The sequence below is a fragment of the Sylvia atricapilla genome, chromosome 20 (genome assembly GCF_009819655.1).
Source record: "Sylvia atricapilla isolate bSylAtr1 chromosome 20, bSylAtr1.pri, whole genome shotgun sequence".
NCBI classification, from domain to species: domain Eukaryota; kingdom Metazoa; phylum Chordata; class Aves; order Passeriformes; family Sylviidae; genus Sylvia; species Sylvia atricapilla.
In genome coordinates, this window is record NC_089159.1 from 6,871,314 (window position 1) to 6,891,502 (window position 20,189).

Here is a 20,189-nt window from a genome sequence, read left to right on the forward strand (position 1 = left end):
AAAACCCAAACCAAAAAACACAACACTGTTCTGTGTTGGTTCTCCCTCCTGTTGTCACTCCCCTCCCCCAGCTTGTTAACTAAACTTTTCCTCTCCCGGGGATCTTTCTAATCCTTCATAATGAATTTGCAACATCAGTCGCTTTGCAAACCCGTTTCAATGTGAATCAAGTTTACTACAAGCTCAAGAAAACACAGGGAATTCTAACAATCACATTGCCAGGAGGAGGATATAAATGGGAAAGAATAGAAGTAGCACTAGAAAATTGGTTTTCAATCACATAAAAGAAGGAGTGTGCACCATCCCTGAGGGCCTGGGCTAAGGCAAAACATCAGGATGGAAATGCACTCTGCACTGTTACCCAAAGCAGCAGATTTTGGGCAAACACCAGAACCAAACACCAACTTCAGAGCATGTCCTGTTTTCAAGAATTACTAGGGACCTAAAAAACCTCTCTCTGTAAATTCAAACATGAAGAGAGTCACCTGACCGTGATATTAATCCAAGTATGTTGAAACTAAGTATCTGGCAGGGATTTCACACTTTCCTGTATCCCTCCCACCAGGACAGTTTATCTGCAGCCAAGCTGGAATCCTCTGGACCCATGGCTTCTCAGAGCACCCAGAGCAGCTTTACACTGAACCAGTGACTCCAAAACAGAGTTGTGGGAAGAGCTGACACCCCAACAGATGAATTGGGAAGTCACTTCCACCCACATTAATTCAGGAGAGCAGTATTCCACAATGTAACAACAACACTAGTTATTTACCACCTCAGATGTGTAATACTATCAGACTTGGAAAGTTTTGGACTTTTGGCCAAGTGCCTTCTGTTTCCCACAGAGGACAACAGGTTTAAGTGCTAAACTGAAGTTAAGGTAAACTGTTGAAGTTTGAGGGTCACACACTTACCTAGCAAAGCCAACTTTCTCACTACAGGCTTAAACAACTTGGTACAGAAGAACCTTCTCTACACAGGAAGGAGCAATACAAGTTCCTGGGAAGTTGAGCTGGGTTTGTCTCCAGCTGACTGCATGACTTGTGCCAATCATACCCCTGAAAATCCTTTTCTTTCATAATATGGCTCCTCCATTCAGCTGTAATCAACTGATCACAAACCCTAGACCAATTAAAAGCTACTCTTTCATTTTTGTTATGCTATACTGATAATAAATTCAACCTGGTACTAAAGCTCACAAGAAATATTCAGAGAACAGGTAAGCTGTCGACACAAATCAGTTAAGAGTGCCCCAGCAGTGCTATTCAAGTGACTTAAACCAAGCCTTGCATTACAGCTGCTATTCTTTAAATAAAAAAAGGAGGCCGAAAGGAAGTTGCAAGTGCTGCCTTTATGCCTCAGTTTATATCCAGAACGGAAGTTTACTTTAAGCAAAATGCAGGAGGTAAAGGGAAGACACGAAAACAAAACCTGAGCATCCCTTTGAGACAACCTAGGTGACCTAAAGGCCATAGCCAAAGGTCCAACAAAGGTCCAGGAGGAAGGAGCAGAACCAGGCCCAAGCTGGAGGCCTTCACACAAAGCCTTTCCACACCTCCCACAGCAGGGTCTGAGCTACTGTCAAAAGGATTGCTTGAGAAACCTCAGAAGAGGCAACAAATGGAATGAAAGAGAGTATATAGAATTGCTCTTTAATTTCTGTTCTAAAGAGTGACTAGGTTAGCCAAAAATATGTATTTTTAATATAATATTTTATATAAAATGTTTATACAATTATAATGCAACTAGCTCAGGTACAGCAAAAGCTTTACAGGATTTGTAAAACAGATTTACCTGGTTGTTTCCCACTCCCTAACTACAAAAACATCGTCAAATTAAGCCATGAAATTTAGGCATGCACAAGATGGTCTCATTTATGGTGAGACTTAACTAGGATTCAGAGTCAACCAGGACATTCTACAGCCATAGGCACAGCTCTTCCATTCCAAAATGTGAAGTTTTAGCCATCACTCCAGCCTCACTAAAGGAATGCTCAGGATGTGTTTGGCTGCATCCGAAAGCATCTACGCCCGGCAGAAGGGAAAAAAACACCCTTAAATTAAAGCTCATCAAGGACACTGGATGAAAAAGAATGATAATTACTATCCTCCTAGTAAATATTAGAGGATCTGCACTTCCACCAGTAGCACTTCCTCAGGGTAGGAGGGATGATGTCATGGCTGCATGCTACAGCATTGTCGGGTTTGCCTGGCTACAGGCTGCTAACGGGACACTCCCTACAGAACTGTGACCGAGCACTCAGCTTCCCTGCTATCAGCGACCAGTTTAATAACTGTTCTGAGACCCTCAATTAGTATAGAAATGCAGAACAGCCAGCAAGCAAATGAAAATCAGAAAAAGGCAAAAAAAGAAGAGGGAAAAAAAAAAAAAAAAACAAAAAACAACAGAGGGAGGGAAAAAAAGCGCAGAGGAGACAGCTGTAACAGGGTGGCAAACAAAGCTCCAAAGCATGAAAGAGAGAAAGGAATGTGGTTAAAAAATCTCCCCTAAGGAAGAATACTCTGTACTCCCAAGCTCCAGCTGTTTGACTTGCCCCGCTCCCTCCTCCACTCCATTATCCACTCTGGCTGTGCTAATTTAACACAAACCGCCCGCCTGTGTCAACTGTTGAAAAGGGGGATTTTGGCAAAGCAGCCTCGGATGCATCCAAGCTCCGGGTGCAGAAAAAGGAAAAACTTCAGGGCACAAAGTTGAGGAGCTTTTGGCACGGTGTCGCTTTGTGCCAGGAGAGCTTGGGAAGCTGCGAGGGAAGGCAGCAAGAGCCCATCCTGCTGCAGCCTCCAGCACCTCGAGCTCTGCCATCGCTTCCCCACGCACCTCGATTCTCCCAGCCGGCAGCCAGATTTCCATGCAGAAAGCTCTGCCTTTATCAACAAAGCCACACGACTCCCATCAAGAGCACCCAACAGCAGACACCCCCACGGATGAGACAAGCAGGTCGGAAGAGCAAGGAGGAAGGGGGAAAAAAAGGAGGGAAAGGAATAAACCCGGCCAACGTTAAAGTCTGGAGGCCTGGATTTCCACGGGGAAGGTATTTTCACGTTTAAGATACTGTGGGGAACGCTGCGAGGGTTTGGAAGTCATATATGCAGCCAAAATGGCGCTGAGAATAAAAATATAATTTAAAGGAAGGTCGCCATATTGTAAACAGTGAGGCAGGGAGACACAGAGACAGCAACCTCCATTATTCCCAGCAGCTGCAGCAGCACGGAAGCGCTGGGAACGTCAGGCCTGGCGCGGAGACGCCACCAGGGCTTCCCCCTCTCCAGCCAGGGCCCTCCGGAGGGTTCCCCCCGAGCCAGGCACCCTTGGAGAGGGAGTGAGGTGGGGAAGTTTCCCGCTGCGGGGGGCGGAAGGCCGGGCAGGGGCAGCACCAAGGCAGCCAGGCCGCGCAGCCAGCGGCCTCGCTCCTCCTCCAGGCCTTTCACCCGCTGCTCAGCACAAAAAGAAAGGAGGAGGGTGGACCCCCCAACCCTCCAGAAAGCAGACAGGGGAGGGCTCAGCTCGGCCGCTGTGGATTAGTCTCAGGAGGGATGGACTCGAGTGGGGTTTGCACCTCCTTTTTTATTCCTGTCTGCTCCAGTCGGCCCCAGGTCCCCCCCTCCCCGGGACCTAACGGGAAGCGGGAGCGGCCGGAGGGAAGGTGCTCCGGGCAGATCCGGAGGGAGAGAGCGCCAAGCCTTACCAGCACTGGAGGTGGAAAGCGGCGGGGCAGTGATCGCAGCACAGCAGATCCCCTCCTTCCTTGCAGCTATCGCAGCTATCGTGGTTAGTGGCCCTGCCACTTCGCCTGGGCTCCTTCTCGGGCCTCCTGCTCTTCTTCTCCCCATCTTCGCTCTTGGGGGGAGCCAGGAGGGCCTGGATTTGCTGCACATGCACACACAGACAGAGCGGGCTCTGAGGGGCTGCACGGACCCTGACCCAGCGCCCTTCTCCCCGTGCCCGCCGGGGGGACAGCGGCCCCGGGTCCTCCGGGAGGGGATCGGGGAGGGGACAGAGCCCCGGCCGAGCCCGCCCCGCGTCCGGCAGGGCCTCTCCGGGGGCCGGGCGAGCTGCCTCCGTCCCTCCGCACTTCCTTGTAAGGCCACGGGGCTCCGGGGTGGGGGGGTTCCCTCGCCATCTTGCAGCCCCACTGCCTCCCCGGTCAGGCCCCCCCCCCCGCCGCGTCCCGGGCCTCACCTCCATCAGCCCCCCGGAGGTGTCCAGGTCGTAGACGATCGTCTTGGTCTCCATCTTCTCCCACATTCATCCAGCCCAGGAGCGGCCCCGAGAGCCCCCCCCGGCGAGAGGGAGCGAGGCGGGGACGTGCGGCGGCCCCTCAGCGGCGGCTCCGCGTCGAGGCGGCGGGGGGGGGGCGCGGCGCGGCGGGGGCGGGCGGGCGGCGGGGCCTATCCCACGGGCCGCTGCGGCTTGCGCGTCGTCCTCCTCCTCCTCCAGCCGTGCCCGGGGGCGGCCACGGGGGGCCCGACGCCCGCTGCCATTGCCGCGCAGGGGGTGGGTGGGTGAAGGAGGGAGGGGGCGGCGGCCCCGCGCCCGCCGCGGCCGCTCACGCACCGCGCACGCCCCGCGCACAGGCGGCGCCGACGCTCCGGGCCCCGCGCGCAAGCGCACTCCGCGCCCCCGCCCCGCCCGCCGCGCGCGCATGCGCGCCCCGCGCCGCCGCCCGCGCGCGGACCTGGCGCGGCGGCGGCGGCGGCGACGGGGGGGCGGCGGGACGCACGCGGAGCCACTGCGCCTGCGCGAAGCACCGCCCCGCGCGGCTCCGCCCCGCCCCTCCCCTGCACCGATTGGCTCCGCCCCTTCCCCGCCCTCTTCTCGCGCAGGCGCGTGGCGGCCGTCACGTTCCAGGGAGCGGGCGGGGTAGCGGGGACGTCAGTGACGTAATGACGCGGGGGCGGGGCGGTGGGGCACGCGCGCGTCGGCAGGGGGCGCGCGGCGCGCGGCGCGCCGTGGTGGCAGGGGCGCGGCCTGTTTGTGACGTCACCCCGGCGGAGGCCACGCCTCTTAAAGCAGCAGTGCCCCCCGAGAGCACGGGAGGGGAGGGCGTGGGGGTCGGGATCAGGGTCGCAGTAGCTGTGAGGTGGACTCGAGGTCCACGCTGAGGGTCTGTGTGGGTGTATCCCCATTCCAAGCTGCCCGGCTTCGCTGAGGAAGACGCCATCGCTTCTTCTAAAACACCAGTTTTTATTAATGAAACAACCAAAAGATGGGGAGGGGGGCGGTGTCCCCTCCAGATCGAGGGGGCGGCGGGGGCCGGGGTGACCAGCCCGGGCGGGACGCGGCGGTGGGGGAACACAGCCATGCCCGGTGCCCCTGCCCACCCCGTCACTCCGGGTCTGGCCGCGCTGGGGGGCCGGGACGCGCGGGGGGGACACGCTGGTGGCGGAAGGGACTCCCCCGGGGAGGGCGAAGCAAGCGGGGGCCGGGGGGACACGCAGCATGCTGGGGGGACGGGAGGGACACGTCCCTGCGTGGTGGCGGTGGGAGACACAGGATTGCGGGGGGACCAGCCCTGCGCTGGGTGGTGGGCGAGGGCGGGAGCGGCACCCACATGGCCACCCAAGCCCGTCGCCCACCCCCCGGGGCTTTGTCCCCTCCCCGCTGCAGCCCCGGGGAGCCCTGTCCTTACCTGGGGGTCCCCACAGCGCTGCTCTCCCTGCCTGTGTCACTTCTCGTCGCAGGGACCGTGGGGGCTGCTGTTCTCCCCCTGCGGGGGACTGGGGGGAAGGATGGCGCCCGAAGGGCAGGATGGGGTCCAGAGATCCCCACTGGCTCAGCCTCTCACGAGCCCAGTGCGGGGGGCTGGGTGACAGTGGGGCTCGGGCAGACCCCACGGGAGTCCGGGTGGATTGGGGGTGGCAGGGGGGTGGCCGGTGCCCTGGTGGGTCCTGCCAAGCGCTTGGCTTGAGTCTCCTTGGGAGAGGTGTTCCCAGCCCGTGCCAGGGGCTGGTGGGCACGGGGGGCCCGGGAGGGGTGGCTGCAGCGCCCAGCTCCACGCTGCCCACACCTAGATGGACACCTCATATTCCCTCGTGTCCTGCAAAGAAAACAGACTGCAAGGGGTTGGACACTCGGCAGTGCAATGGGCTGCCTGGGACAGGGATAGGGCATCTCCCATCCCATAAGGACCTGGAGGCACATCCCAGACTACAGATGGCCCTGGGGATGTGTGTATCATCTTGTACATGGGTCCTGGATTAGTGTCCACATGGTCAATGGATGGATATCCTAGATAGTGTTTGTGGTCCCTGGCTGGCTGGCTGAAATAATGTGTGGTGCCTAGGTGGATATCCCACCCCAGATGTGGTCCCTGGATTGATGTTCCATGCTGTGTGTGCTCCCTAACTGGATGTTCATCCTGTGAACAGTCCCTGGATAGACACATCCTCCCACGCGTCATCACTGGGTGCCTGTCCCACCCCCTGTGTTTGTTCCTGGGTGGATATCTTATCTAATGCATGGTTCCTGGAACACATGACCCCATCCCACTCCTGTCCCAGCCCATGCACAGCCCCTGGCACAGGTGGCCCATGCAATGCAGGGTCCCCAGGGTGGCCAGCCCCAGATGGGGATGTGGGGGCCAGTACTTACTCCTGTCTCGTAGGTGGGATTGTCAAAAGCCGACTCCACGGTGATATGGTCATAGGGGTGGGAGCCAGCAAGGGGCAGCTGCAGGGCTGGCTTCCCCTGGAGCCTGTGGGGAAAGGGCAGCTGGAGTGGGCAGTGGGGGGCCATGAGGCCGCATGGGATGACAAGGGCCAGCGGGCCACTCACTTGGAGAAGTAGAGATAAATGCCCCCGATGAGCAGGGCCACCACCAGCACGGGCAGGAAGACAGCGATGGCAACGTTGGTGCCCTCCAGCGTTGTCCCCGAGGGCACGGCCTTGGCCACAGCTGTCCGGGAGAGTTGGGGGCTCACCCAGGGGACACCCCACACTGGCCACACCCTGGGTGCCCCTCCACGCTCTGGCACCCCAACAAACCCTTGCCCTTACCATCCAGGTTGCGGTTACTGTAAAACTCATCGTAGGAGGCTGGATGAGGCAGAAGAAAGAAACCAACACCAGGGGTGAGAAGTGTGGTGCTGAGAGGTGCCGGCCGGGTGCTGGGCTGGGGAGTGGTCGTCTCACCCGCCTTGCAGATGGGAGGGGAGCCGCTCCAGCGTGAGGGGTGTCCGGGCAGGCAGCGCAGGCTGCTCTCGCCCAGCAGCGCCCGGCCGGCGGTGCAGGAGAAGTGTAGGGTGGCTCCCGCCGGGTACAGCCGCCGCTCCGGGTTCTGCCGCCCGCCCGCCGGCACGCCGGGGTTGTGGCAGGGCTCGTAGGTCTCCGCTGCGAGGCAGTGGTTAGGCGGAGTCAGCGCTCGCCGTCGGCTTGGGGGATATGGCCAGGGAGGGGATGCCCAACTCACGGATGCACTTGGGGAGGCGGTCACTCCACTTGGGTCCCCCCGCAGCACGGTCATGGCAGGTGAGGGTCCCAGCGCCCGCCAGGACATAGCCCTTGTCACAGACGTACTGCACGGTGGCTCCCACCGGGAATTTAGGGTTGGAGACCACCCTGCGGCTGTGCTCAGCATCCCCAGGGTCCCGGCAGGTTGTCACTGCAGGCAGGAGTGACTGATGGTGATGGTGGCTGGGGCTGCACCACAGGGCAGGGGGTCACTGGTGTGGACCACTCACCCCGCTCGCAGGAGGGCAGGTCACCACTCCACGTCAGGTCCCAGTGACACATCAGGAGGTCAGTGCCTATCAGCTGGAAGCCAGGGTAGCAATGGAAGGTGACCACAGTGCCATGGAGAAGTTCTGGCTGTGAGGACGTCTTCCAGCCATTGGCGATGTCCGGCAGCTCGGGGCAGGTGTCATTCCGGGGAACCTCTGTGGGCATGGAAGGCTGAGCAGGGCAGTGGGGACACTGTGAACACCAGGGACACTGTCCCACCATGGGCCTCACCGGAGAAGTGGATGACAAAGCCCTGCCGATAGGCAAAGGCACCGGCACCAGGGTCAGACTGGAACTGGACAGTGACATCAGCAGTGGATGCGTAGAGCTTGAAGCGGCCACGGGCGCCCGTGTACTGGCCCAGGATGCGCGCCGTCAGGTCGTCCCCATCATAGAAGGTCAGCATGTCCCCCGAGCCCAGCCGCAGCCTGGGGCAGTGGGGCCGTGAGGACAGGGAATGCACAGATCTGCCATCCCACCATCCCCATCCAAGCCCATCCCAACACTCACACGCGGACATCCAGCATGATGCGCTTGTCCTCCTCCACGTGCAGCCCCCAGATGCAGTCCTGGCCCTTGCCGTACGCCTCTGGCCAGTTGGGTGACAGCACCACTCCGGCCGTGTCCGTCAGCTCCCCGCTGCACACCGCTGTGGGCACACACTGGGCTTGGCACTGCCGTGGGGCACCCACCACAGCACCTACTCTGGCATCCCACATCCAGTACCCACCATGCCCCCAGCTCCATCACACACAACAGCACAGTGGCTGCAGCATGTCTCATGCCCCATCCACAACAACCCCCAACACCCTCCAGCACCAGCACCCACCACGGCAGGCTGGTTCTGTCTCATTCCACTGCGGGTCACTCGGGTCCACACACTCGATGATGGTGGAGCCTTGCTCCAGCGTGTAGCCTGGGTCACAGCTGAACTCCACCGTGGTGCCCACGGGGTACCGGGGATCGCTGGCCGTGAAGTTCCCATACTTGACGAAGGGCTCGTAGCAATGCCCCTGCTCAAAGGCTGCGGGCACAGGGGCAAAGGTCTGCGGGGGCCAGCTGGGCACAGGGATGTTTGGGTCACCCTCTGCACCCTCAGCCCCGTACCCTCATAGCGCAGCGCCATGCCCGCAGCGGCCCCGCTGCTGTCGGTGGTGAGCTCCACGAAGAAGTGGCGCCCGGTGCTGAGCAGCCCCTCGATGGGCAGGTACTCCACCTCGTAGGAGTCGTACACCGGCGGTGCCTCCACGTTGTTGCCGTTGCGGATGATGAGCCTGCCAACATGACAAGGGCAGGGTGCAGTGCTGACCATGGCCAACAGCAGCTGTGCATGGGCATGGATGGTAGCCTCCAACCCCAGCCATTTCCAACCATTCTTGGGCATGAGGTTATCTTCCTTGAACATGGCAAACAACACCTGTCCTTGACCATGGCTAATGGCCAAAGGTAGCCACACTTGGCCATGGTGAGCAACACCCATCCTTAATTATGGCTAATTGCAGTCATCCACGGCAGATCCCATCTTTGGATATAGCCAAGGGCACTCATCCTTGAACATGGCCCCATGTGGGGCTGCCCCAGTGTGCTCCCACACCCTTAGCCCCCCCAGTTTGCTCCAGAGCCAAACCTGTCATCGTCCTCTGCCAGTGACACCTTTTCAAAGTGGAGGTGCAGGCGGTGGCCCTCCGGCGCCTCCAGCAGCCAGTGGCACGTCAGGTTGTTGCTGTAGTTCCCGGGAAAGCCCGGCGAGACAATGCGTCCCACCGTGGCATTCCGGACCACCCCGCCGCACGCCGCTGTGGGAGAGGGACCAGCAGTGGGGGACGGTGCCATGCCAGCTGTCCCTTGTCCCCGTCGTGCCGGTGCTTACCGAGACAGAGGGGCTCACGGGCGCTCCAGAAGGGGCGGGTGGCGTTGCGGCAGACGAGCCGGCGGGCCCCCTGCAGTTGGTATCCCGTGGAGCAGCGGAAACGGGCGTCCCCACCAGGGTGCAGGCTGCTGACGGAGACCTCCCCGAAAGCCGGCCGTGCCGGGAAGGGACAGCTCAGCAGGTAGGCTGGGGGCAGGTGGTGGTGTCACCAAGGCTGAGGAGCAATGGACCCCCTGCCCCAGAACCCAGAAACTGCCTCCCCAAACACATGGAAATGCCTGGGTGTGGCAGGGCTTGAGTGACACAGTGCCTATAGCTGCCGAGAATTATGCTAAATGAATCCATAATTGCTAAGGCAAATTAGCTCTCCATGACCATTCTTCACCCAGTCAGTGTCCGCTTAAAACACAGATAAACTCCTGGTGAATCGCCATGACCCAAATTAGCACCACGCTGGCAGGGAAGCTCCCAGAGGGTACAGAAGGGTCTGAGCCCCATACCTTGGTAATGAAAGTGGTAGGAGCCAGGGCTGGGAGGCCGGGGGCTCTGGAAGCGGAGGGTGAGGAGGTTGGCTGGGCTGCGGATGATCTGGCCCCGCAGCAGGAAGGACTCGTTGGCCAGGAGGTTGGGCTCCAGGCCTCCCGCGCTCTCCACCGTCAGCGTCTCCCCTTCTGCCAGGCTGATGTTCTCTACCTGCAGGGGACACCAGTGTCACCGCCGCAGCATCACCCGGCACCTGGCTCGGAGCTGGTCCTTGAGTGGCTTCTCTGCAGTCGATAGCCCACTGGAGCTTGTCTGTGCAGGGCAGCACCTTTCAAACATGGTTAGCAGTGCCATAAATCATCCCCCACGCCAAGAGCAGCAGGGCCCAGCCAGCAGCTCTGCCAGAGCACCAAAGCACAGCCAGGCCCACTCTGGCAGCCTTGAAATCAGCCAACCTTGCCCTCTGGAGCAATTTGCTATTAATGATGCTAATTAAGCCATGGTGAGGAGCTGCAGCACTGGGTGAGTGTGGGCTGGAGCAGGGCTGGTGGTGGAGATGCTGCCTCTGGCTCTCCACCAGCTTTCCACAAGCCACGGCACTGCCCTGTGGTGGCTTCAGCAGAGATGGGGATACATGGCCGTGTGCCACTGACAGGAGCAGCACAGGGCCTCGGCACAGCAGGATTTGCTGTCAGCCTCTGCTCCTGGCAGATGGGCACTGGGTGCTCCTGGCCCTGCTGCACAGCACAGCACCTGCTGGCACTGCTCACACCTTCTCCGTTAGGGCTTCGTTAATTAAATCTCGCCGCACTTCTTTGTGATGGGTGCCAGCCACGGCAGCTGGTAGGCACAGAGCATCCTGGGGGATCCCACCAGCTCATGTATCCACATCCCTGTGCTGGGCCTGAGGGTGGGCAGTGCCCTGAGCCAGCTCTCTTAGCTTAGGGACATAGGAATGGGGACAAGGACCAGGACAAGACCATGTGTTTGCTGCACCCTGCACAGACACACAGCCATGGCACAGAGCAGAGGACATGCCACACTTATCTACAGGCACTTGGCACCCTGGCCCACCCTCAGCCCTCAGCTCACCTTGAGCTCCACACCATAGCCAGGGTAAACAGAGATGGTGTAGGTGCAGTCCAGGCTGCCATCATAGGGGACACCGGTTGGCTCTGGGGACACCAGCCAGCCCTCGGGACCCGCCAGCGTCCGGTTGCAGGGAGCTGGTGACAGAAGAGACCTCAGCTCAGCCCCACTTCACCTCAGCTCCACCTGACTCCCTCCCTGGCACTCACCTGGCCCCTGCAGCGTGGTGACAGTGGTGGTGGTGATGGTGGAGGTGGTGGTGGTCCCCTCCTCATCCCCAGGCACCACGGTGGCCACGGCACGGGGTGCCAGGGACGTGCTGGCCGTGGTGGGTGCCTGGCTGGGGGATGCAGTGCTTGATTCTGGCACCCCAGAGGGCGACCATGAGGGGTCTGCGCCTGGCACAGCCCCCCACGCCTCCCCCCATGGCCCGGGGCGCCCCGCTGGTGTGGTCAGCGGGTCAGTGGGGAAGGCGGGCCGGGGCAGGGCGGGGGTGCGGGGAGAGGGCTCGGGTTCTGGGGGGCCGGGGGCCGGCTGGAGGGCACCGGCAGGGAGGAGGGGGCCGGCGGCAGCAGGCAGGAATGGCGCCTGGGCCAGGTAGTCCTTCTTCAGGAAGGCTTCGTGCAGCAGGTCCTCCAGCAGCGGGTGATGGTTGAGGATCTTGAGCGTGGGCGCCGTGCTCACAAAGCGAGCCTCCGCCTCCCGCTCCGCCGGCGTGGGCAGCGCCGTCGGCTCCACCTCAGCGCTCTCCCCTGTCTTCCTCGCCAGCCCGTTGAAGCCTGGAGGGAGGAAAGAGTGTGGGATGGTGGGCACCTGTGGACTGATGCTGTGTTGGGGACTGGCAGGGAACAGGGTGATGCACCAGGGAGTGATGCTTCAGCACGGTGCCCTCAGTGGCACCTGGGGCCAGTGCTTGGACATGGACTGCTGCTGTATCGGGTGTGGATGCAGCTCTGGAGAGAGATGCTGGTGCACTGCCACAGCCCTCTGCTGCACTGGGGAGCCCCACTTCCCACGGACCAACCCTGCCCCAAAGGGCAGTGCCATTCCAAGGGCTAACGCTTCCCTGCGCACCAATATTCCCCCAAAACCAGGATGGCAAACAAGCTCATCAGCCACATGCAGCAGGACTTGGGCACCCTCTCCCCAGCACACCCTTCACTGGGGCAGCCCTGGCGATGAAGCCCTGGCTAATTAATGCACATCTGCAGCTCGTACCACGTGAAGGGGTGCCCACTCCTTCCGTGAGCCAGCCCGGATGGGGACAGCCCTGGGGTTGGGTGTCCCTGATGACAGATTATCTTTCACCACAGAGGCGATGCCATCCCGTGCCAAGGTTCTCCCGGGACTGGATATTCCCAGTGTGCAGACGTGCAGGTGATTACCATGACTGCCGTGACCAGTTGTGCCAGGAATGTCACGGGAGACTGGACACTTGGACCCTTCTCCAGGCTGCCAGAGAGCTCAGCTTCTTTCCAGCCAGGCTGTCCCTGAGCAGTGTGTGTGTGTAGGGAACCCCCTACCCCATCGATGCTCCCCCCTCTCCCCACCACAGCCACTGGGATTCCCCTGTCACAGCCCTGTGTCCCTCTCAGGCATTAGTCCCTGAACAAATCCCCAGCATGCCCAGCCCAGCAGCTTACGGCTTTTAGACCAAAAATAAAAGAGAATTTAATCAGCCCTAATGAGTCACCCAGCATCTCCCAGCTCCTGGATCCGGCGCAGCACTGTCCCCTCTCCTGCTGGGCACAGCTCAGTGCCACGGCAGAGGGGATGCCATGGTGACACTCAGCATCCCTCTGAACCCCCGGCGTGGGGCCACGGTAGCGCGTGGGCACGTCTTACTGCCGTGCACAGGCACTGATGACACGATACTGCCAATTACCGGGTAATTATCCCTATCCGTAGCAGGGCAGGGCCCCGTGAAGATTAATTACTCTGCGACTGCTGCTTTTAAGGGACTATTAAGAGACATTATCTTGGGTGTGCAGCGTAGTGGGGAGCTGCTGGGTACTGGCAGGCATCCTCACAGCGCTGCTACCCACCCCCTGTCCCCTGCCATAGTGCCAATGGTAATGCCCTGGTCACAGAGGCACAGCAGGGACACCTGCCCGCACCAGCTCCGAGAGGTTCACTTGCCCCCCAGCAAGGCCAGAATTATATTTTAATAGGATGCATTTATTAGGACATAAAAGTTAATGAGTTTATACTGAAGGGCGCCAAAATTTCTGTTAGGTTTTAATAGCAAATTAGTGCTCAGGGCTGGGCCCTACACCACCACCACTGCCCTGTGTGGTGAAGGCTGGGCTAGAGATGCCCACCCAGCCCCCTGGACACTTCTGTCCATGAGCACCTCACTTGCCTAGGATGCTGGGGGGGCACGGTGTTCCCTATGGAGGCTACTGGCCAAGGCCAGGCCTCGAAGCAAGGATCCTACAACAGGCCCCATCTGGACACTGAGCACCCTGGGCTGGGCAGTGTCTTGTCAGCAGGCACTGCCCTAGGCTCTGTGTGGTGCTCTGGGTACCACAGGATGCTCCTGGCACCAGGAGACGCTTGGCACTGGGGAATACTCCTGACCCTGTGGGGATGCAGGACGCTCAGGACACCGAGGGGAGGCAGTGGGTGCCCAGTTGTTACCACCCATGGCCCGTGAACACTACACTATGACATCCTCCACCTCCACAGATGTCTCTAAGCAGCTTATCTCCAGTACCACAGCTATGTCCCTCCCATGTCCCCAAGGCGACCAGGGGCTGCTGACGTGGGGCTGCCTACCCAGCACAAACTCCCCTGGTCCCTGGCACCCAGCAGCGACCCCACGGAATTTGGGATGGGCAAAGGGGCTGTCAAGTCCCCGGCAGCCTTGTGCCTGTTGGGGTCCCTCAGCACGCTGGCCATGGTCACAGCCGGGACAGGGTCCTAATCCCTCCCGTTGGTTTGTAGGGTGGGAGTTTATTAACAGCAGCCGGGAGATGCCAGAGACTAATCTGGCTGTGGCGGGCGGAGGCCCCCCCGGCGGGAATCGATGCTGCCTGCTGTCACAAATAAATAAATAAGGCGGCACGCGGCCGCCCAGGGAGCACAGATCGATGCTGCCCGCCAAGAAAGCAATAACAGAGTGCCCGGCTCAGGGAGGGGACAGGGCAGGGTCCTCTGTGACCCCAGGAGCATCACAGCTCCGTGGCACGGTAGTGTTCCGTGCCTCAGTTTCCTCATCTGTAGGAGGAGCAGGCGGGGTGCAGGCAGGCGGGGTGCCTGGCCCAGGGTGAGGGCAGGGGCTGGGCTTCACAAGATTCTAGGTTTATTTTCTAATTTAAAATCCAATCTGGCTTTGCCCCCATGGCCAGGGCCAGCAGCTGTGATGAATGAGCTGTCAGGCAGCCGACACCATGGTCCCCCACCCAGAGCCTCCCTGTGCCACGGCCTCCATAACAGGAACAGGAGAGGGAAAGCACCACCCTCACATCCTGATGCCAGATCCCTACCTGCCCTCTGTCCTGGTGGCCCTGAAGACCCCAGGCAGGGAGCAGGGCTTGCTTCCAGGTGTGAAGGCAACGTGGGCAGGAGCAGGCAGGGAATACAGGTGGGTGCAGCTGGTGGGTGGGCAGGTGTAGGCAGCGTGGGAATTCAGGCATTGTCGGGATGCAGGCAGGCGTTGGTGGGAGGATGCAGGCAGGGGTGGGCGTGCACAGGCAGGAGCACACAGATGGTGTGAGGGTGAAGGCAGGGGCAGGTGGGCACGGGCAGGACTGTGCAGCCAGCTCCTCTGTCACCCAGCTGTCACCACAGACAAACCACTGGCACTCAGCATGGTGAGCTGGCACTTACGCTGGCATCCATGTCCTGCCACCCCATGGCCACCTCCACCCTGGCACCACCAGTGACCCCAAATGCCCACGGCCAGGCTGAGACAGTTAGAGCAGCTGGAGCAGGGACCCAAGGGGCTGCCCTGGTGCCCGGGGACACCGCTGGCGAGTGCGGCCGCCAGCCCTGGCAGCTATCAGAGGAGTTCGGCTTTAATATTCATGGCAGCGCTGGCGGGGAAGCGTTTGACCTTGTATGTTTTGCAATTCTCCTTGAATTGAACAGTCATTTACCCGCTGACACATGTCACATCACCGCAACCGGTTCCCTGGAGCATCGCGGCGGCCGGGCGCCGGCTGACACACCGAGCACCGCCGACACCGGGCGGGCACTGGGGCAGAGCCAGCGGGCAGCTGGGTGCCCGTCCCCGGGGCTTTCCTCCCTTCCCACCTGCTGGATACCAGCGGTGCCCTTGTCCCCTCCTCGCCACCCACAGCCCATGTAATCCCCCTTCCCCATTCTCCCTGCGGAGCTAATGGGTTTCTACAGCAATTTCCCTGCGTGGCAGCAGCAGTGATAAATTGTGTGTCTGCTGCTATTTCAGACCCAAGCGCTGTGCGGTGCCATGTCCCCCCCTCCCTGGGCTGACAGCACCCAAATCAGCCTCTCCAGCCCCTCCCCCAGGATGTGATGAATACCCCACTGCTGGGCAGCACCCACTGTGTGCCACCCCACAGTGGGCACAATGTAGGTGCCAGGCCCCCATGGGGCTCTGTGCAAGCTCTAGTCTCCCCCAGGACCCAGCACGGGCCACCCCTGCGGGTGGCAGAGGGGCACCCAGCCCTCGGGGCACCCCTGGGTGCTGGGGGTGCCTTCCCAGTGTGGGCAGGAGTCAGACAGGGTGAGCAGGGCCACGCTGCCCACCCAGCTCCTGTCTCCCCTTCCCTCCGCCCACTGCCAGAGACAGTAATTGAAATCGGTTGCGGGAGGCGAGCGAGAGCTGCTTGTCGGGCTCCGCGCTGGGCTGCTCAGCCATGTCATACTTCCTGCAGACACCATTCCCTCCCATCGCCGCCTGCTCCTGCCAGAGCCAGTATTTCAGCTGCCCCCAGCACTCTGTCTCTTCCAGGCAGCCCCCACATCCTGCCCCAGCACCGCTTTTCCTAGAGGATGAACCATCCGGTTCTGGAAGCCACTGAGGGCTGATTTTACAGCAAACATTCCCCCTTGCTGCCACCTCCCAGGGCATCTGGGGACCACCAGAGCCTGCCCTGTCCAAGCATCACCTCGCTCATCGCCCACCACTGGCTGATCTGGCATTTCAAGCACCTCTCTCCATTTTCACAGGGTCAGAGCAGCGTTCTTGCAGCTGATTAATATTTGATCCCTTCAGCGCAGCTCGTTACTGCATTTAAATTATATATGTAATAATTCCTACCGGCACAGCGAGCGTGCAAGCTGGCTCCTGCTGCTTCTCCTGCAGGCTGGGGGCCGAGCAGATCCCCAGCCTTGACCAATGGGACCCCATGGCACCTCAGAGGATGTGAGGAGTGGTGCCAGGTCTCAGCACAGGGCAGGCTGGCAGCGAGCCAGGCAGATAGAGGCATCTGCAGCTGCCTCTGAGGGGTCCAGGCAGGTCCTTCACCCACCCGAGGATGCTCCTGGTGGGAGCAGTGCTGGTCCTCTGGCTGTCCCCAGCAGCAGGAGGAAGGGATGGTGCCACTCCCGAGCTCCTGCCTGCGACTGGAGGGAATCCATTACCTCCCTGGTTATAGGCAGCTTTCAGAGGCAATCTTTCAATTGTGCGCATTTAAAGAATTGATTGGAGGCAAAATTATCCTCTCCCGTCAGAGCCGCTGGAGACACAACTTCATCCGCCTCCCCTGGGGGCTGTTGGTGTTCCCAGGGGACCCCACGGCCAGGGTCAGCCTCAGCCCCCACCCCAGCAGGGGCTGCACACAGGGAAGTGACAGCCCCAGGAGCCCCATGCCAGCCTGGGGGTCCCACCAGCAGCACAGAACAGGGGGGGTTCTTACTGCTCCAAACCAGGCCTGGGGGCTGCCCTTCTCATGTCCTTGCCCAAGCTTTTTTTGCACCCCATTTTCCCCCACATTCCACTGCTCTGGCTCTGCCTGGCAGCCCTGCCTGGCACACAGCACCCTGCGCTGAATTCATCCCTGCCACTGCAAACCCACAGACGATCCCTGCGGCAATCAGGCTCCCGGGCAGCAGTGGGGGTGGGTTGGCTCAGCCTGAGCCCCACATCCCCGCGGGACAGCCCTGCCCTCCCGCTCCCTGGCTTAAGAGTATTATCCAGATAATCCTGGCCTGGCGGCACGGCAGCGTGGCGGTGACGAACTCCTCCGAGGCACGCAGGGCACGAGTACACGCGCCGTTAATTACTGGAGCCTGCCTCCCTCCCCAGCCCCCTCCTCACACTGAGACTCCAGCCTGCACCCACATCCCCAGGGGCACCTTGTCCCCCAAATACATCACCCCTATGGGCACGGTGCATCTGGCTGAGGCTGGATGCCGTGGCACAGCTCGTGGGGGCACGGCCAGGCCCTGTGCCCCCTGCCACAGCCTGTGCTGCTTTCTAATGCCCCAGGCTGCCAGGACCCCAAATTACAAAGAGGTCCCTCCAGCGTGGCTAAGACGACCCCCACAAAACAATGCCTGGCCTTCCATGGCTTTGGAGAGCTGGAGAGAGGGGCTGCAGTGGGGCAAGGCTGATGGAGCTGTACCTGGCACCATACCCCTCAGCTGCACCAGTGCCATGGGGTCCAGACCACACTTTCAGCTGGGGCAAATCCCTGTGGATACCAGGGGCTGGTGGTGCCCTACAGCTGGGGCAGGAGAGAGACAGGACCAGCCCCTGCATTGCCACCACATCACCAAGCACCCCAGCCTGGATGAGGAGTCCAAGGCTCCCTGACCTCATGTCCCTCAGACCCATGGCTCATCCTCATCATGCGCCAGCCCATCGATGCCAAGTCAAGGCCACAGTGACACTGAGCACGGCAATGCTGCATGGAACCCCGGGTGCTGCCTGGGAGCCCTGCGTGATGGAGGATGGGGAGCTTGAAGTACGAGCCGCACAGGCAGCTCCCAGTACGTGATAAAGGGATACAGGGTGGACAAGACCCCATGGGTCCCAGCTCTCTGGGAAGAGCTCAGCACCTCCCAGGACATCCCTACTTTTAAGACTCTGGGAAATGCACATGCAGTGTTTAATTAACTTTATTGATATTCAGAAATTAGGGGACTGACTAGAGGTAATTGCTCATTAGAAATCATTAAACTGACACAGTAAGCAGCAACCTCCCTTGGGGGAAATCTGCCCTGCTCAGCGCCCTGCTCCCAGGACAGAACCAGCGACATGAACCCCTCATTCCAGTTTTGCTGCAGGGTAGGAGACGGGAGTGCCGTTTCATTGCCCCACTTACTGTCCCCATCCACTCCCTTTCCCAAGAAAGAAGGCTGTGGCAGCAGCCCCAGGGGGCAGAGCGAGCTGGGAATAGCAGCGGGCTCAGGACCAGGGCGCCCTTCCCCGGCTGGGCTCCGCTGCCAGATGGGGAGTTTATGTAACTCCCCGCACGGCTGCTGCCTGCAGCCGGTGTCCACATCCCGCATCCCACCGGGGCCAGCGGGGCTGGACCACGACCCGCCCATTGCCCCACGCATGGCCACAGTGCTCCGGGGCACCCCAATCCCTGACAGGTCTCCCCAAGCCTCGGAGGGTCCCCAATCCTGTTTTTGGGGCAGCGGAGCCACGAGGCATCGAGCCTGCCGGTGCCCCACGGGTGGCAGAGACAAGGAGCCGAGCTGGGTGTTGGCTGCTTTCCTTGGCAAACCGACACCCGCCACCTCTGCGTCCCCTGTGTCCCCCGCGGAGCTGGAGGCGTCACCCCAACAGGGAAGAGAGGGGGAAAGAACCAAATACCCCCAGAGCCCCCCACCCGGCAGTGGGGACCGCACGGAGGGACCGGCACACGGCATAGCCAGCCTGAGGGCGGCTCGAAGGGCTCGGTGACCGCGGGAGCGGGTCCCGCCGTGCCTGCCCAGCCCCCGGCGCAGCGATGCTTCCCCCGCCGGTAACACCGGCAGAGGGGCTGCCTCCGGAGCCTGCCGGGGGCGGCGTTGCACCAGCCCGGCTGCAAAGCGCTGTGCGCGTCCCCGGAGGGGGCGGCGGTGGGGCGGATAACGGTGAAGGGGGCGAATTCTCGGTTCACCGAGGGAAAACGGGGAGCCTCCCCTCCGCGCCGGGGGGAGAGCACGAGTTGGCAAAGTTTGCCGGCGACGGAGGCGGGTTGAGGCCACCCGGTACCGAAGGGTGGACGGTGTGCGCGGCGGGGATGACCCGGGGTGTCGGCCGGCGCTTACCGTGTGCCGGGGCGCGGAGCAGCGCGGCGAGGAGCGGCAGGAGCAGCGCGGGCGGCGGGCCCATGGCCGGCGGCGGTCAGCACCGCGGACAGCTCCGCTGCGGGCGCGGCGGCGGCGCCCCGAGCGGCGCCCGCCGATACCGGGGACGGCGGAGGAGGGGGGCCGTAATGCTCCGAGCGCGGCGCACACCAATCCGAGGATCGGGGGGGGCTCTCCCCGCCTCCCCTTCAGCCCCCCCCCCCGCCGTAATGCTCCGAGCGCGGCGCTCGCCAATCCCAGGGACAGGGCGGGGGGGCGGCCGTAATGCTCCGAGTGAGGCGCTCGCTAATTCCAGGGACGAAGGGAGGGGGCCCTCCCCCCCACCCAGCCCTCGCCGTAACTCTCCGAGCGAGGCGCCCTCCAATCCCGCAGGCTTGGGGGGGGCTCCTCCCTGCTACCCCACCCCCACGCCGTAACTCTTCGAGTGCGGCGCCCGATAAAGCTGGAGATGAAGGTTGGGGGAGGGGGACCGCCTAATTCCCCCTTCCTCCCCGAATCCCGGCAACCCTTCGAGGTGGGCGCCAGCAAGGGCTGTGGCAAAGGTGCTCGATGCCCACCTCACTATATGCTACCTCCCCACCCTACAGAACTCTCACCACAGCACCCCCCTCTACTGCCCTTCCCCATCTTTAAATAACCCAAATCAGGGCTGGGCTCATCATTCCCCAAGCAGAGACACCTGGAGCCGGAACAGCTCAGAGAGGGGCCGGTATTCTTTGTGGTGGGGGTCCAACAGCCCCTCCCCAGCCCCCTGCCTCGGGGTCCCGGAGGCCAGCCAGCC

General features: G+C 61.2%; 2 protein-coding genes across 7 annotated transcripts in view; both read right to left on the reverse strand.

Moving 5' to 3' along the window:
- The window catches only part of PHF12 (PHD finger protein 12), a 32,297-nt gene extending 27,702 nt beyond the window's left edge, over window positions 1-4,595 (reverse strand). For 2 of the 5 annotated variants that reach the window (XM_066333368.1, XM_066333369.1), the window contains exons 1-2: window positions 4,198-4,594; window positions 3,704-3,885 (exon numbers count right to left, since the gene is read on the reverse strand). In XM_066333368.1, the coding sequence (XP_066189465.1) occupies window positions 3,704-3,885; window positions 4,198-4,263 (248 nt within the window). In that variant the 5' untranslated portion in view covers window positions 4,264-4,594. Of the gene's footprint in view, window positions 1-3,703; window positions 3,886-4,197 lie in introns of all 5 variants that reach the window. The other 3 variants (XM_066333370.1, XM_066333371.1, XM_066333372.1) reach the window with 3 other exon arrangements.
- A 587-nt stretch (window positions 4,596-5,182) lies between these two features.
- SEZ6 (seizure related 6 homolog) lies at window positions 5,183-19,571 on the reverse strand. 2 transcript variants are annotated; one of them, XM_066333374.1, is made up of 17 exons: window positions 19,370-19,571; window positions 11,389-11,958; window positions 11,183-11,316; window positions 10,108-10,300; window positions 9,608-9,793; window positions 9,365-9,533; window positions 8,845-9,011; window positions 8,567-8,761; window positions 8,248-8,386; window positions 7,969-8,165; window positions 7,698-7,892; window positions 7,427-7,618; window positions 7,150-7,347; window positions 7,015-7,053; window positions 6,793-6,913; window positions 6,610-6,712; window positions 5,183-6,055 (listed from the first exon to the last, which is right to left on the reverse strand). In XM_066333374.1, exons 1-17 carry the CDS (start codon window positions 19,431-19,433, stop codon window positions 6,026-6,028), a joined length of 2,892 nt encoding a protein of 963 aa, XP_066189471.1. In that variant the 5' UTR covers window positions 19,434-19,571; the 3' UTR covers window positions 5,183-6,025. The 2 variants fall into 2 exon arrangements, with proteins under 2 accessions (XP_066189471.1, XP_066189470.1); XM_066333373.1 differs by having other exon boundaries at window positions 5,183-6,071.
- Between the last annotated feature and the right edge of the window lie 618 nt (window positions 19,572-20,189).

Coding starts and splice junctions, on each gene's coding strand:
- SEZ6 (XM_066333373.1), bottom strand. CDS start 19,433: ATGGGCCCGCCGCCCGCGCTGCTCCTGCCGCTCCTCGCCGCGCTGCTC. Junction 9,794..10,107: donor CTACCACTTTCATTACCAAG/GTATGGGGCTCA, acceptor ACCTGCCCCCAG/CCTACCTGCTGAGCTGTCCC. Junction 9,012..9,364: donor CTGGCAGAGGACGATGACAG/GTTTGGCTCTGG, acceptor TCATGTTGGCAG/GCTCATCATCCGCAACGGCA.